The 15,861-nt window shown below is 36.2% G+C and overlaps 1 protein-coding gene across 3 annotated transcripts in view; it reads left to right on the forward strand.

The window, feature by feature from the left end:
* Window positions 1-15,861, forward strand: part of LOC123308669 (bifunctional glutamate/proline--tRNA ligase) — a 62,128-nt gene that overhangs the window by 18,242 nt on the left and 28,025 nt on the right. For 2 of the 3 annotated variants that reach the window (XM_044891434.1, XM_044891435.1), the window contains 2 exons: window positions 10,134-11,615; window positions 15,022-15,450. In XM_044891434.1, coding sequence (XP_044747369.1) covers window positions 10,134-11,615; window positions 15,022-15,450 — 1,911 coding nt within the window. The remainder of the gene's footprint in view (window positions 1-10,133; window positions 11,616-15,021; window positions 15,451-15,861) is intronic. The other variant, XM_044891436.1, reaches the window with a different exon arrangement.

A 15,861-nucleotide genomic window follows, 5' to 3' on the forward strand; every position in this document is an offset into this window, starting at 1 on the left:
ATGTTCTATCGATACCTAGTCAAACTTGACACCTTATAAATTTTCTTTATTCATATCGGAATGTTGATATTTAAACAGCCGATCGAACAATTCCGTAGAGGGCATATTCGAGTTGTGACATTTTGAGTAAATCACATTGATATCATTCCCTATAATATCTGTTAAGGAATGTGTAGAGCTGGTGGAAGCTGGAGTTGTAGTACATAGATATATTGATTACTCTCTAACCATCATAATTTTTTTGCAACCTCCATAATTCATCTCTTCTCAATTCACCCGCTAGGTATTACGAAAATCAATGCGACATACAAATAAAATAATTATTTGGGAAGCTGCTGAAAACTTCTATGTTCGATTACCCATGACAATAATGCATTAATAGGAATTTAACCAATAAAAGGGTTCATCAGCAACTAACTTCGTGTACGTTAAACAGTGCTATATTGAGAGGTCGGCGGAAAAGAAATAAATATTCGACAGTCGGTGATTCCTATCACAAGGTTGAGATCACATAGAATAGGGTATTTTCCTAAATCTATGTTATAGGGAACTCTAACGATTTGTCAAAATCAGTTGAGCATTCGCTGTCGTGGGGCACACAAGCTTTTCCCTCCATTGATTCGCATGCTGTTTTGGTCGTGTATTGTGTTTTGTACATGTTTTTGGAACAAATGTTCTTCCCTACGTTAAATTAGAGTGATTAGACTATAACTTTCTAAAAAATGCCTCTTTACACTGATAATAAAAAGCTTTGTGTGCCCCACGGCAATGAAGGGCCAGCTGATTTTGACAAATCGTTAGTTAGAGTACCCTATATTAATAAAAGAGGATCTATGGTTTACTTCAAAACGCTTTATTGTTCAAACGATCGCACCAAATTGGAAAATTCTTTTTTTGTTGTGTTTATTATTGTTAGGGCAAGGTTTATATAAAAAAATATTCCCAAAAAAAATTGAACAGAACAGAAAAAAAGGCATTCCTTTTTCTTACGACCAATCGAGCAATCACGATGAGTTAGTTATTATTATCTACCCTAGAAATAATTTAAATGGCAAAACTAGGTTTGCCGGGTCAGCTAGTTTCAAAAAATATGTTATTAAAATCCTCATAACTCGAATATATCGAAATATATTTTTTTCGAACTTTAACATATTGCATTTTGTCTGTATTCACTCACGTAAATTCTTATTTAAGAAGTGCACTCTTATGAACATTTTCCGTCATTTTCACAATCCGGTAACGCCCATCGTGTCAATAATGGTCATGAAAGTTATCTGATCAACATAGACTAAATAAATAGCAAGTTTTGTGACAATTGACAAGAAAAACAAACAATGACACAAAATGTCATCGGTTTTGGGAAGGTGTAGACACAGATTACAGAAACAATTTTTTGTAATCTGTGGATATAGAATTCTATATATTCTTGATCGGTTCCAGTGTTGTCGAATCGATAAAAATTACAAGACTTCAGTAAAGGCATTCTACGTCACGAGATTTTACATATTCGAATGTTTACTAAGTTTCCAAAGGTGTATTTCTGAATTTTGAATTGACTCTTTTACGTGTTGGATGACTCATGGAAAGGGGTTTCCAAAAATAATCTTAAATTCGATTTTGGAGTTTAAGGAAACTTGCCCATTATGTGGAGTTCACGAACCATAATGAATTTTCAACGGTCGCTATGGTTACGCCAGCCTACTGAATTACAGTGAATCGAAAAGCAGGAAAAAGCATTTTTTTTTTCTTATGTTACATTCATATGAATAGCGACATACAGGGTGTTTCATCATAAACTGGACAAACTCATATGACGTGTAGAGAACATCGGGAGAATCATTTTTTCTTATGAAATATTTCCCGTTTTCGAAGCATAAGGGAGATACACGGTGTTTAATGTCATTTTCGAGCGTTATTATATTGAGTGTGGTCGGTTATGTATAAGACTGGAAGTAATGGTTTCTTGTCATATCGTAGTATTTTTGGATGCTTCATTCAGAAATGGTGTAGAGCACCGAAAAAAAAATTACAAAATGGCGGAAAACCTGCAATGTTCGTGATTTTTTTTTTCGGTTGCCAAATTGATTTTCATTTCCTAAATTAACACAATTTTTAAAGGATATCTGTGAAAAATTTTTTTCAGAAATCGAACACAACTTTTTTTTTACATGTCTACAGCGAAAAAAAAATTTCACTCGAAATTGATGAAATTTTTCACGATTGTACTTACTTTCATACCTAACACGAATATCAAAACAGAATCGAAAAATATCAAACGGTTTCGTTTTTACAGCCATTCAAATGTCCCGTTCGAATATCTGAAATAATAAAAAAACATGACACAGCTTGTGTTCTTAGGCCCATAATTTTTGAATTTGTATGTCGAAACATTCCAGATTGCAAAATGAATTTAAAATATCAGTGAAACTTCATTGACGGTCGAACTCCCTACTCTGAGTTAAGTATTAATGTGAAATATGAGTCTGTTCTAAGGTTCTGAGTATACATATTAATTTTCGTTGCCGAGCAACAGTAGCTGATAGAATTTGACAGGGTATTTGAATTTTACTGAATAATTCGAGTATATTGAAACGATTTGTATGCAAACGAAATTGAAATATTCACTTTTAGAAAAAAATTATATGGTTCAGGCTTATTATGAAGCGAATTCCTCAGGGAGAAAAGCAAGGGAAATTTACGCTCGCAGATTTCCAAGCCGAAACGTTCCTAATTTTAAAACTTTCATAGAAACAGTGCGTAAATTACGTGAAGAAGGTATTCTTCACCGCAAGAAGAAGGAAACAATCCGAAATAACGAAGAACGTATCCTGGATTTAGTGAGTGAAAATCCGATGGTATCAACGAGAACTCTAACAAATCATCCAAGTGTGAATAAGAGTAAATCCACTGTATGGAGAGTTTTGAAAAGAAATCGCTACCATCCGTACCATTTCCATTCATGTCAAACCTTAGAAGAAGGTGATTTTGAGAAGAGGAAAGAATTCTGTGAATTTATTTTAAGAAGGAGAAGGACACGTGAGAATAGGAATTTCCTATGTCTCATACTGTTAACGGATGAAGCAACATTCCACAGAGATGGTTTCTTCAACAAAAAAAATAATATAATATGGCAAAGGGAAAATCCACATGCAACAGTAGCAAAAAATAGCCAGAAGAGATTTTCTGTCAATGTTTGGGCGGGAATGAAGGATGGATTCATTATAGGACCGTACATTCTTCCTGAAACATTGACTGGAAATGGCTATAATCAATTTTTGAGGGAAACTCTGCCCGATCTATTGGAAGATATTCCCTTGAGTCACTTTCAAGGAATATGGTACCAGCATGATGGTTGCCCTGCTCACACAGTGAGGAGTGTACGAGAATTTTTAGACTCTCAATACCCTCGCCGATGGATCGGCCGATTGGGACCTGTCGCATGGCCTCCTTGTTCTCCAGATCTTACACCTATGGATTTTTATTTCTGGGGTCATATGAAGAGTCTTGTTTATGATAAGCGAGCTCCAGTGACTTCGAGAGGAGAACTGATTCAAAGAATCGAATCAGCCGCCGAAAAGATTCGCCGAAACCCGGAAATGGTTCGTTCGGCGGTGGATAGTGTGGCGAAAAGGGCGAGAAAGTGTATCCTGAAAAATGGCAATATTTTTGAGAACGAATTATGAATAAATTTTATACTAATAGGTTTTTTTTTGTTGCGTTTGTGAAATTGTGGAATTATTCGTAGAAATTTCCGCAATAATGCCATGCCATTAATATCTGAGAAGTATTAACGGCCAATTTCTACTCAAACTGCATAAATTGGTTTCAAGATAGTTGCAATATTATATTCAGTTAAATTCAAATACTCTGTCAAATTCTATGAGCTGCCATTGCTTGGCAACGAAAATTAAAAACCTTTGAACAGTCTCAATTAAGATTCCACATTTATTTTAATAGGTACTTAACTCAGAGCAGGGAGTTCGACTCTCAATGAAGTTTCACTGATTTTTTTTAAATTCATTTTGCAATCTGAAATGTTTCGACATACAAATTCAAAAATTATGGGCCTAAGAACACAAGCTGTGTCATGTTTTTTTATTATTTCAGATATTCGAACGGGACATTTGAATGGCTGTAAAAACGAACCGTTTGATATTTTTCGATTCTGTTTTGATATTCGTGTTAGGTATGAAAGTAAGTACAATCGTGAAAAATTTCATCAATTTCGAGTGAAATTTTTTTTTCGCTGTAGACATGTAAAAAAAAAGTTGTGTTCGATTTCTGAAAAAAATTTTTCACAGATATCCTTTAAAAATTGTGTTAATTTAGGAAATGAAAATCAATTTGGCAACCGAAAAAAAAAATCACGAACATTGCAGGTTGTCCGCCATTTTGTAATTTTTTTTTCGGTGCTCTACACCATTTCTGAATGAAGCATCCAAAAATACTACGATATGACAAGAAACCATTACTTCCAGTCTTATACATAACCGACCACACTCAATATAATAACGCTCGAAAATGACATTAAACACCGTGTATCTCCCTTATGCTTCGAAAACGGGAAATATTTCATAAGAAAAAAATGATTCTCCCGATGTTCTCTACACGTCATATGAGTTTGTCCAGTTTATGATGAAACACCCTGTATAATACACTTTTGAAATCAGCAAATAATTGCAGCAAGATGAAAGAACTTTCAACTATAGTTTACATTTGAAAAATCTCGTATCTCGTGAATGACTGGATCAAAAAATTTAATAATATCATATTCGAATTCCTAATGAAAAAGTGCCTGTAGAATGTAACAACGGATTTCGAATACGAGTTCAAATAAGCGAGTTATTCAGCTTAATTGAAAATTGATTAATTAATTACAATTTCTCAATTTTCGTTCATAACTCAAAATCTATGGAAGTTAGACTGAATCTGTTTTCAATTTTGAATTAGTCAAGAAAAAAGAGCTAGAGAATGTGTTATCAGTTTTCTTTTAGCTTTTTTTTTCGTATGAAAACAGCAGAAATGTATCATACATACCACATACCCCTCAGTCTTTCTGAGTCATTTTAAATTACTGTTTTCATAAGAAAAAATATATCTTTATGTTATAGCTCAGCAAATATAGCTGTTGGAAAAAAACATAGTACGCCACTGGATCTTTATCAAAAAAGTGTCTCTATAATGTTTTCATTTGAACGTAATATGTCATGCACTTTCCTCTATCTAGTTGGCTTGAAAAAGTTGTAGTTCAGGTATCACCAATTTTGCCCAAGTTGTCCCAAGCAAGATGTCCAGTGAGGGTATCTCGGAAACTAGAATAGCTAGAGCAAAACCCGATAACACTCACCAAGCTTTTTTTCAGAGAAACAAAGAATAATGAAAACCGTAACTTTCTACGGTTCTTCGTTATGGAGTTATTACCAAAAAATGAGATTTTGACGATTTCGAAAAGTTCTCAAAACTTTTTTGTCTTTGAAGTTGCAGATGTGAAACATGAACCATTTACAAGCACTTTTCTACGTAGAATTCAATGACGAGCCAAAAAAAAATTTTCATTTCGAATCATCAGATTCTACGTATAAAAGTTGCGTTCAAAAAAACGAAAGTTCGATTCGAAATAAAGGAATATTTTTAGTTCGTCAGTGAATTCTACGTAGAAGGTTCTTGTTTCAGATCGGTAACTTCAAAGACAAACGAGTTGTGAGAACTTTATGAAATCGTCAAAATCTCAATTTTTTGCTAATGACTGAAAAACGAAGGATCGTAGGAGGCTACTTTTTTCACCATTCTTTGTTTCTCTGAAAAAAAGCTCAGAAACTTGTCTTCGGTTTTGCTCTAGCTCTTTTAGTTTCCGAGATTCCCTCACTGGACATGAAACATGTCCATAAATTTTAACAGAAGATTCTTGAGGTCGAAGGCAGCACATTTTCCTCTTTCCATTTTTTTCAATTATACTCTGTTGAAAAGAAGAAAAAAAAAACAATAAAAAAATTTAAATTTCGGTTATATCTGGCACGCATTTCATGTTGTAAAGTGTCACTTTCCCTAAAAGGCGAGAAAAACGCCTGCTATTTCTTTTCCGCAGTCAAATGTATGCGGAAAAAAGTATTTCTTTTGACCTCAAGAATCTACCGTTAAATGTATATAAGTCAAAGACTCAGAGGTGAACCAGTCCAAAGTTCAAGGTGAACCAATCCTGGGTATTCTTTCATTTCACCCCATTTTCATACTGAAACTGAATGTGATTTTTTTGAATCATAATTATCATTTTACTATTTTTGAAGACTTTGAATAGCCGAATTTTCAAACCAAAAATTTTGACTAGCAAAATTTAGAATTTTAACTCTACCATGGCTCATTTTCTGTCTTGGAACGTCAATGCAACGACGAAATGAAAAATAAATTTTCCAATTGAAGAATTTTTGTTTGAAGCGGGAAAAAGCAAGTTATTAATATTTTCAAAGTGAATTTTCCGATTGATTCTATGTATATTCATTTCTTATCAATTATATTGGTTCTAATTGATGCAAAAGAGCGTATTCAATGTAAAAAAAAATCTACACACAATTACACTTGTACTATTTCGAGAATTCCTGGAAACCTTGTTTAAACAGTAACCGTACATTCAGGAAATGAGCGAAAATGAGTGAAAATTTTGGGAAAATCTCTCCACATTTCTAATAGAATTATTTTATTGAAATATGAATTACAATATATATTTTTAGATAGATTGGTTGTAAACGAATAAGATTTGCGAGTTATTCGGATTGAATTTTTTTTTAAGGAAATTAATCAAAAACTAAATTTTGGAAGAATCAATTTGATTTCATAGGGATTTACTAGTATACCACAACTTGGGTAAAAACTCAACGGATCATGAGTTTTGGGATTCTCATGAAAATAACAAGTTGAAAATGGGAAGTTACACCTCTTTCAATACTTTTGCTCAGGAAGGTTTTTTCGAATGTTGACGGTTCTATTTACGAAAGCTACCCATCAAAAATATTCCGAAAAGTGTCCCCTCCCGTTTTCTGAATTTTTTTCACAAGAATTCTAATAACTCATAAACTGTCGAGTTTTCACTCACAGCATGACATACTGTTGAAATTACCATCAAATCAGCTATCTAACGGTGCCAAAATATACTGGGTGTGGGATTTGCAATAAGAAAGTAGTACGACCGGAAATTGTAGAGGCTGGAAAATATTTTGGGAAGAAAGTTCTTCATCGGAAACCGCAACGTGTAAATTTTCAGCCAAAAATTATGATGAGTTCTTCATAATCGTCTAATAGGCCATCGCGGTGACTCCCCCTCTATATAGGTAGAAAAAAAATGAAAACCGCGATATTTTTGCCACTATTTTGAGTAACTCCAAAACGAGGTTTTAGAGGAAAGCTCCAGAAACAAAACATGTAGAACATAAAATATAAATAAAGTGGCATAATTCCCTGAAACTCTTATATCTAGGGGTAACGGGTGTGGGAAAATACTATAGATATAAAATATGAAGTTAACCATTTTTTTACTGAGCAAAAAACATCCATACTGAAGTGGCGAAAGTTTCTCAACCATACTTGAACCTTGGCCAGCAGACCTTAAGTAGGATAGAAGGGGTCTTTTCATTGGAGAAGACCCTATAAACCCATTTCAGAGCCTCATGCTCTACAGACATCAGATTAGCTTATAGAATTTGTATTCTGATTGCTAATGAATAAATGAAATGAAAAAAAAAATACTTGAACCTGATGGTAGGTTCTTAATGAACGAAGACGAGCTGTGTCAGATTGGCTGAAGCCGTGATAGGTTGACTTTGCCAGAAGTCTCATATCTCAACAGGCAACAGGTCCATTGGCTTGTATGCAGATTTTGAGGAACGTCCTGAAAAAATGCTTGTCAACATATTCTCCTACTGCAGCAATGTCATCATGGCTGCTGCTGCGGCTTTACTGTTCAATATTTTCGCCATAGCTGTCTCGACAATTGCTGACATGAGTATGCCTGTAAGAGGTGTTGGAATAAGATTCAGATTTGATGGAGGCCTATTTAACCTGAAGCGCCTCATAGCAAAAACTCGTTCAAAGTTTATCCAATATGCAGACGACTACGCACTTATCGCTAGCAGCTCAGAGGATCTACAGATAATGTTGGACACCTATAAACATATATACGAAGCTTTAGGCCTTAGACTCAATATCGAAAAAAACAAAATCCTGGTAAGTCGACCAGAAAGGCTTCAAACAGATGAAACTCCAGAACAGGTTGAGCAGTTCAAATACTTGGGAAGCTTCATAAATACTAGGGCTAACCTAGACACGGAAATACACAACCGTATCAATTCGGCATCACGGGCATTCTGAAAGCTAAAAGACAGAGTGTTTCAAAATCACGACCTCAATCTGAAGATCAAGACAGCTGTTTACAAAGCAGTCGTCCTCCCAACGCTTCTTTACGGAAGCGAAAGCTGGACGCCCTACAGGCGACACATTAAACAGTTTGAACAAATGCAACAACGTCATCTAAGACAAATAATGCACATCAGATGGTTCCACAAAGTTTCAAATGCAGAAGTCTTGCAGCGCGCGAGTTGTATAACAATCGAGACTCAAGTAACGGGCCCGTCTCAGATGGAGCGGCCACATTCTGAGGATGCAAGACACAAGACTTCCCAAAGTAGCTCTGTATGGCGAATTGATAGAGGGAGCCCGGAAACCAGGAGGCCAGTATAAGCGGTTTAAGGATATACTGCATCAATCTCTGAAATCAGTTAATGCCACTCATAACTGGGAACAACTAGCGGTAGACAGATCACAGTGGAGGTTTTTGGTCCACAGTTATAATGGAGACTCGAGAAGAACAAAGCGGCGATCGGATGTGGTTGGTGACTATACATGCCTGGAGTATGGAAGGATCTGTAGGTTACGGTTGGGTCTCTTTAGTCACAGAAGGGCACAGAGTCGCAATTAGCCCCAATAAATTATAAGTTTAATCGCATCCATAGTTTTGTTTTTGAGTCTTTTTGTAGATTTATTCTCTGTAACGAGATACAGCAATGAATGAATGAATGGTGGCGAGCTGAGTGTGTGTCTCTGGGGAAGGTGCCCGGAAACTTGAGAAAGCTAATGGAATAAATGTTTATGCCAAGAAAAAAAGCTGAGCATTGCTTGGTCAGTAACTTCTACTTCTTCTTTTAAGAGCCTGTGGCGACAAAAATGCCACAATTCGACAGAGAAGAGTACCTCTCACCATAGCAATCGTGGGTGTTGTATTTCGTAGGTGTGGTATCCTTACCTTTCAAAATTGATGTGGATGAACGGCATACATTCAATGTTTAGACAGCCTTACTTTGGAATTTATTCATAATGGTGCGGCTACAGTTCTTACCCACGGAAGTCCACTGCACTATGCGTAGGTTAGGATAGGTCTCACCACTACCGGTTTTTGACCGGTTGAAAAATATGGTCCAGGCTGTGACGCGCTTCGTATTGGTCGTAGAAAAAAACTTTTATATGTATAGAAAACTTGAAATTTGTTGTTCTACATATTTTGTTTCTAGAGATTTTTCTCTCTAGCAACTCGTTTTGGGAATATTCAGAAAAATCTGAAACTAGGGCTAATAAATCGAAGTTTTTGGGCTGCCAAAAGTTGTGCCAAAATTTCAGGGAACACATTTTTTTACTCAATCACTTTCTTCAAGAATACACAAGATAAATATAAAACTACTGGACCTTTAGTAAGGTAAGACATCCTTTTTGAATAATTTTACCGTACTAAGAGACAATGTGCGAATTTTATAGGGAATTTTAACAGGTTTCCATGTAATTCCGAATGGCCGAGTTCAGAAACGCTTGCTAACATTTCGAATATTCGAAAAACCACTTACAATGAAAATGTTTTTTTTAGATTCTTTTTATACCTTTCGGTTGGCTTAATCATTTAACCAACTCCGGAAAAGCACCGGCACACAAATGCAAGTGATGATGTCATTTCGGCAACACAGCATTTCAGAGTAACCTTATGGCCTTTCTCATTTCTAGTAGGCTCATACACCATATCATGCTTTTTTCCTATCCTGTCTCTCCTACTGCTTGAGAATATACTTGTGCTCTCCATGACTTTTTTAATAAAATTTCAGGAAGAAAATTCCACGAGTGAACAAATTGTTTCATCAGGAGGAACAAATTCAGCTCAGAAACTGGACGAAGACATTATAAAACAAGGGAATATTGTCAGAGAGCTCAAATCAAAAAAAGCGGCCAAGCCAGATATTGATGCTGCTGTTAAAGTTCTGCTTTCTCTGAAGGCAGAATACAAGACAGTTGCTGGAAGTGAATGGAAACCGGGCTGTACGCCTCAAAAAACAGTAGCTGAGTCTAGGTCTGCTGAAAACCAAACCAACACAAGATCAGCAGAAAACATAAACGAAAAAATTATAGAACAAGGTAACCTCGTGAGAGAGCTAAAAGCGAAAAAAGCAGCAAAGGGAGATATTGATGCTGCTGTTAAAGTTCTGCTTTCTCTCAAGGCAGAATACAAGGAAGTTGCTGGAAGTGAATGGAAACCGGGCTGTACTCCTCCAAAAACAATAACTGAGTCTAATTCTGCCGAAAACCAAACCAACACAAGATCAGCAGAAAACATAAATGACAAAATTGTAGAACAAGGTAACCTCGTGAGAGAGCTCAAAGCGAAAAAAGCAGCAAAGGGAGATATTGATGCTGCTGTTAAAGTTTTGCTATCTCTCAAGGCAGAATACAAGGAAGTTTCTGGAATTGAATGGAAACCGGGCTGTACTCCTCCAAAAACAATAACTGAGTCTAATTCTGCCGAAAACCAAACCAACACAAGATCAGCAGAAAACATAAATGACAAAATTGTAGAACAAGGTAACCTCGTGAGAGAGCTCAAAGCGAAAAAAGCAGCAAAGGGAGATATTGATGCTGCTGTTAAAGTTTTGCTATCTCTCAAGGCAGAATACAAGGAAGTTTCTGGAAGTGAATGGAAACCGGGCTGTACTCCTCCAAAAACAATAACTGAGTCTAATTCTGCTGAAAACCAAACCAACACAAGATCAGCAGAAAACATAAATGACAAAATTGTAGAACAAGGTAACCTCGTGAGAGAGCTCAAAGCGAAAAAAGCAGCAAAGGGAGATATTGATGCTGCTGTTAAAGTTCTGCTTTCTCTCAAGGCAGAATACAAGACAGTTGCTGGAAGTGAATGGAAACCGGGCTGCACGCCTCCAAAAACAATAACTGAGTCTAAGTCTGCTGAAAACCAAACCAACACAAGATCAGCAGAAAACATAAACGAAAAAATAATAGAACAGGGTAACCTCGTGAGAGAGCTCAAAGCGAAAAAAGCAGCGAAGGGAGATATTGATGCTGCAGTTAAAGTTCTGCTTTCTCTGAAGGCAGAATACAAGACAGTTGCTGGAATTGAATGGAAACCGGGCTGTACGCCTCCAAAAACAATAACTGAGTCTAAGTATGCTGAAAACCAAACCAACTTGAAATCAGCCAAAACCAAAGGAGAGGAAATCACAGAACAGGGTAATCTCAGAGGAAAAAAAGCAGCCAAGCCGGATATTGATGCTGCAGTTGAAGCTAGCTCTAAGGTAATGATCTCGTTATACTAATTTCGTGAGCACCGAGTGGTAGAGGCAGGAGGGGATAAATCAGCTGATTTAGTGGGTTTGGAAATCTCTTGAGCGAATCACCGCGAAAAATGCCAAACGAAAAACGAATAACCGGAATATAAGTACACTCTCGAGCCGGAAAACAGTTCGAATATAATACAGAAAACCTTCAGAAATTAAAAATTGTCCAAAGCGAATGTAAACAAATCGAACAACTTTATCTCTGGCTTGGCGTTTCTTAAATTTTCGGAAGGATTTTTATAATTCTCGAGAACATGTGTCATTTTCTATGTGAACCCTACCTGGAAACGCCTTCGAATGGCAAGAAAATTATTTTCCATATCCCGTACCACGATCCGTTACCCACTTTTGCGCCTCAAATATCGTCTCAATTTTCGAAATTTCAAGATCACTTCGCTCTGTTTCCTCAAGTCAATAAGGTCCATTATTCCAAAGCTACTATAGGTGTTGCGAACGCAACATTATAGAATAATAATCTTCACTCGCTTAAAGAAGAACAGTGAGCTACCTTGTCACTGGTTACGCAGAATTGCGGAGACTAGAAATGTAACTTGGTAGAGATCGTATTGCAAGGATAATGAAAGACGGTTAATTTAACTCGTAACAATTATATTTACAGTCAAACCAACTATTGAGCAATTATTTACATTATTTGAGTAAAAACATCAGTGTTACTAGAAACTGGGTTTTTTCACGTTCTTAGCTCGGAATCGCTGAATGAGTAAATGGAATTTTCTGACCTTATATCCCTTAGCTTTAGATTTATTGCAGGTTGCAGGCAGTTCAAAGTATACTCCAATCGTCTGGTTGAGACCTTCGGGTGGAAACTAATTGTCCTCTTTTTGATCGATATGAGTGTCCTGTGTTTTGGGAACCTCAACTCTGCTTAAACTACCTGTTTAGATACTCGGCCAAACTCAGTTGTACTGGTGATTCAATCGGACACAGTTCACTGATTACTTTTCACAAGTAAGGATAAAAGATGATGATAAGCGAAACACACTGCTTATCACGGTTTTGAAGACTTTTGAAAGAAACAACGAGAGAAGAACAAAACTAAATGAGAGAGAATGCCAACAAGAACTACACCCCTGTGGTGCTTGGGTCGAACGCCTTTGTTTCTTGAGTAATTCTCGGCTAATGTAGCGTGGGTACCGCGGTCCATCCCTTGGAAGAGCGTCTGGGGAAGTTTTGCGTCACATGTGTGACAACCAATGATATTTGCAGATTTAGCTCATTACCATATATGGACATATTTGGGAAGCAGGTACGCGGCAAGATCCCTAGGAACTTTCGTTCGTTCCTTGGTTGCGTTTTTTATCGCAACAATAGGAGACCAGCTGATATTGACTTATCCTCTCTTACTTCACAGCTACGATCGGAGATCAGCTGCTATCGACGTATTACAGCCGCTGAATATTCAAGTTCTTATTAAACTTGGACCAGGTCATAGATCAATTAATCTATGGGCCCGGTTGTACAGTTGAGGTTCAAGGGGTGTTCAACGTTGAACTCAGCTCAACCTTTCAATTCAAAATTGAACGGAATTGTCAAATTTGACTTGAACTTAAATCTTCCCCTTAGGCCTGTTTGCACCAATACCCCTTAAAACGAGTACTTAACTAAGTGTCGTTTATAGTTAATGGACGCTTAATGTTATTCCCAGTTGCAGGACTGTTGCTTAACAGAATCTTAAGTAAGGGTCCCTTAAGTTTTTTTTATCTAGTGATATTTCAGTTTTTTATTTTGGTGCAACTTCATTCTAGTCCAATAAAGCCATTTCATTGGTTGGCCGGTTGCCGATGATCGTTGTCACTTCATTAACCTAACTTTATTGTCCTGTCAGTCAGTGTCAAGGATATTATTATAATATTATCAAAGAGTAACAACTTCTCGTTGTTGAATTAGCATTAATATTGATAATGATGATGATTGTCAAATAAAAGGTACCTAAGTTTATATAAGTACAACACTTTCTTTGTAAGGTCTTGTGTGAATTTGTTTTACTAATGTTGAAGAGGAACGTGAAGAAAATGTCCTTATTGCTCTTGTTAGTACGAATACGGTAAATGATTGCCAAGCAAGTGGTGGTAATTTACGAAGGGCACTCAACTTCTCAACAGAAGAAAAGAGTTTGTTGCTAACTATAGTATGATTTGTGACACCAAATTGAAAATTAAAAAAGACTGATGGCATTACAATACAGGCAAAAGAAAAGGCTTGGTATTCAGTAATGAATTCATTCAATTTTCGAAATCCATCAAAAATGGGAAGTTCTGCAGCCAGTTCAACAAATTTTGTAAAGTTAGAATTCCGCCCTTAAATACCTAAGTGGTCATTACAGGAGCGCTTAAATCTAAGGCTAGCTTTAGCCATTTAAATGTCACTTAACAGTTGTGCAACGTAATTTAAGTTACGGGTTCATTTTAAGGGACACTTAACACTAAGTGCGTTTGGTGCAAACGGGTCTTAGTACGAATACGGTGAATGATTGCCAAGCGAGTGGTGGTTAATTACTAAGGACACTCAACTTCTCAACAGAAGAAAAGAGTTTGTTGCTTACTATAGTATGATTTGTGACACCAAATTGAAAATTAAAAAAGACTGATGGCATTACAATAAAGGCAAAAGAAAAGGCTTGGTATTCAGTAATGAATTCATTCAATTTTTAGAATCCATCAAAAATGGGAAGTTCTGCAGCCGGTTCAACAAATAATTTTAGTGCAACGTAATTTAAGTTGAGGGTTCATTTTAAGGGCGTTTGGTGCAAACGGGTCTAAATCTTTAATCTTTGTATGCCAGAATCTTTCATAGGTATGTGAAAGGTTATGTTGAGATTCGTGAACAACCAGTCTTTGAAAATACTTCTTCCCAAGGGGCTGAACTGTCGAACAAAGTTGAGTATGTATGTACGAAAAATAGCAATAAAATAATAACAATCAAATAATAAAAAGGAAGAACTAGAAACTAAAATTGTGTTTATGGAAAATATTTTAATTCCATGTGATGATCAATACAATGGGTTGAAAAACAAAGTTTCAATATTGTGGTAGCTGTTTATAGACCTCAAAATAAGTAAAAAATATAAATGTGGGTTCGCAAATGGGCCGTTTTGGAGATAAGTATTTTCGGTTTTCAAACCTACTACTAGCTCAACCAAATACGATATTCGATTTATTTTCATTGTCGAAAACCCCAATATACAAATTAACAGCACAAAATTATAATTAGTTCACCGTGGACTTCTGATTGATGTTATTTTATGCAGGCATCATTAAAATGGTTTCATTGTATGTACATATTTTTATAATAAAACTGAAACTGTAGAAGTTGCTGTAGAAAAATTATATATGCCCTATTTCAGGCCCCCTCAGGTGCAGAATCCAAGAAAGATGAGGACAAGAAATTGAAAAAACAGACCCAATTAGGTTCGGAGGCCAAAAAAGAAGAGAACAGGAATGTGAAAAAACAGACCAAATTAGGTTCGGAGGCCAAAAAAGAAGATGACAGGAATGTGAAAAAACAGACCCGATTAGGTTTAGAAGCCAAAAAAGAAGAGGACCTCCCCAACTGGTACTCACAAGTGTTGACGAAGAGCGAGATGATAGAGTATTTCGATATTTCCGGTTGCTACATTTATAGGCCGTGGTCTTATGCAATATGGGAAGAAATCAGGAACTGGTTAGATAAGGAAATTAAGAAACTAGGTGTACAAAATTGTTATTTCCCAATTTTCGTATCGAAAGCAATGTTGGAGAAGGAGAAAACACATATTGCAGATTTTTCGCCAGAGGTAAGTAATGAAAAATACTGCACAATACTAAATGATATTTTTACCCTGAACACGAACGAAGTCCGGCCCTGGAATATCTAAATAGTTCTTGCCTTATCCTCTGTCAACAACGTTCCTAAATTCCAATAAATTCCGTCGATTATTTCGGTTTTAGAGTACTTGTTCCTACGAATTCGGAAAATCATCCTGTAGATATCTGAGAATATTTACAGTCATATAGTCAATCCGTACCCAACGAGTCATACTCTATTCTGGTGAGAGTATGAACGGGGTATCCCAAATAGTTTGATTTCAGCTGTTTTTGGTACTTCTTGACTACATAGGTAAAAAGAAAGAAATTGTTCAAAAAAAAGTAGTGGACTGTAAAAACATTTATTGTATATCGTCCACAATCATAAAATGAATAAGTCA

The sequence above is a fragment of the Coccinella septempunctata genome, chromosome 2 (assembly GCF_907165205.1).
Source record: "Coccinella septempunctata chromosome 2, icCocSept1.1, whole genome shotgun sequence".
Taxonomy (NCBI): Eukaryota; Metazoa; Arthropoda; class Insecta; order Coleoptera; family Coccinellidae; genus Coccinella; species Coccinella septempunctata.